This window comes from Nicotiana attenuata, unplaced genomic scaffold, assembly GCF_001879085.1.
Source record: "Nicotiana attenuata strain UT unplaced genomic scaffold, NIATTr2, whole genome shotgun sequence".
NCBI lineage: Eukaryota > Viridiplantae > Streptophyta > Magnoliopsida > Solanales > Solanaceae > Nicotiana > Nicotiana attenuata.
In genome coordinates this window covers 1-1,421 of record NW_017703448.1, presented here as the reverse complement: position 1 = coordinate 1,421, position 1,421 = coordinate 1, and the positions used below count along the sequence as shown (strand labels likewise).

General features: G+C 33.7%; 1 protein-coding gene across 1 annotated transcript; it reads left to right on the top strand.

Annotated features, from left to right (window-relative positions):
- Positions 1 to 307: 307 nt before the first annotated feature.
- On the top strand, positions 308 to 1,247 carry LOC109222808 (the record flags this gene model as incomplete). The annotated part of the gene is made up of 5 exons (XM_019387120.1): positions 308 to 404; positions 488 to 620; positions 766 to 785; positions 869 to 1,004; positions 1,090 to 1,247. Coding segments are annotated over 5 exons (544 nt in total), but the record flags the coding sequence as incomplete, so codon positions are not given.
- Between the last annotated feature and the right edge of the window lie 174 nt (positions 1,248 to 1,421).

Here is a 1,421-nt window from a genome sequence, read left to right as displayed (position 1 = left end):
CTTAAGTTTTTTAGGAACAAGATACATGAACTTCGCTTATATTGTATGAACTACTTTGTAGTCGGACCAAATAATTTGAAGTTGAGGACTACGACACACAACCTGAGTCTGACATTTACTCAAAAGACATTTGTTGAGGAAACAAATGATCCTTCATTTCATATGAACATCTTTAACTTGCGCCCTTTTGACCAACTAACAAATCAACATGATGTAGATGAGACATAATTACTCGGTAATTCTTTTTTTCATTTTTAATGAACTAATGGTATTTGTAAAACTATGTGACTAACTTTTATATTTATAGATGTTGTTGGTCAGGTTGTGACCTATGAAGATGTTAAGACCTACAAGCAAGGAGACGACCAAAGTGTCTTTATTAATGTTGTAGTCGAAGATGATCAGTAAGTACTTCAAAAATAGAAACAATACTTTACAGATAGATTACCTATATATGTGTTTATTAACCTTACCATGAAACGTATAGGAGGAACAGGATATTGGCAACCTTATGGAGCGAACTTCCTGTTCAGGTCTGTGACCAGTGCCCCAACGTGAAGTTTGAAAGGGAGGGCTATCACATTACTGTGGACATTGAGAAAGGAACGCGAGATGGTCAGGTGAGCTTTCTTCTACATTTTTGACTTGCATGCTTGATACTGTTTGTTAAGCTACTTACATTCTTTATTTGTTTGTCAATGATCCCTTTCTGTATGTAGATNATTGGTATCAGACAAAGATATGGATAATTATACGTTGCCGTAGTCTATTGACTTTAAATCCAGGTTTGTCAAGTGTATAATCCTTTTCTATATGTACCCAAAATATAGCAATAGTATTTATAAATTACAATTTTTGACTTATGCAGATTACTTGCAGCACGTCAATCAAACATTGAGCGAATCACTCGAACAAGTTCTCAGCAAAGTTACTCTGTTAGAGATGAGTTAGACAAAGGAATTGTATTGTTTAAAACTATTAGGGATTTAGTTCAGTGCACGCAAGTGAGTTTAATTTACTTTCTCAATTATATTTACCTTATGTTTTCTATTTTGCATTTACAATAATTGTTTAGTTTTTACTCAATAGGAATGTAGCTATTGGATTGCGGCAAAATTGGTTAATTTGGAACTTGACCGGGGATGGTCATACTTGGCATGCAACAAGTGTAGTCGAAAGGTCAAAAAAGTTGGAAATAAATACTTTTGTAAAAAATGCAATGAAGAAGAATTTTCAGTTACTCACAGGTTAGTACTATTTATGTATATTTAAAATCTTCTATCTATAAAAATTATGCATAAGGTTAATCAAAATTGAGTTGCAGGTATAGGCTTCAAGTTCGTGTTATGGATGGAACCGCTTTTATCTCATTGTTGCTTTGGAATCGCAAAGCTATGCAACTTATAGGGAAGTCCGCAAAA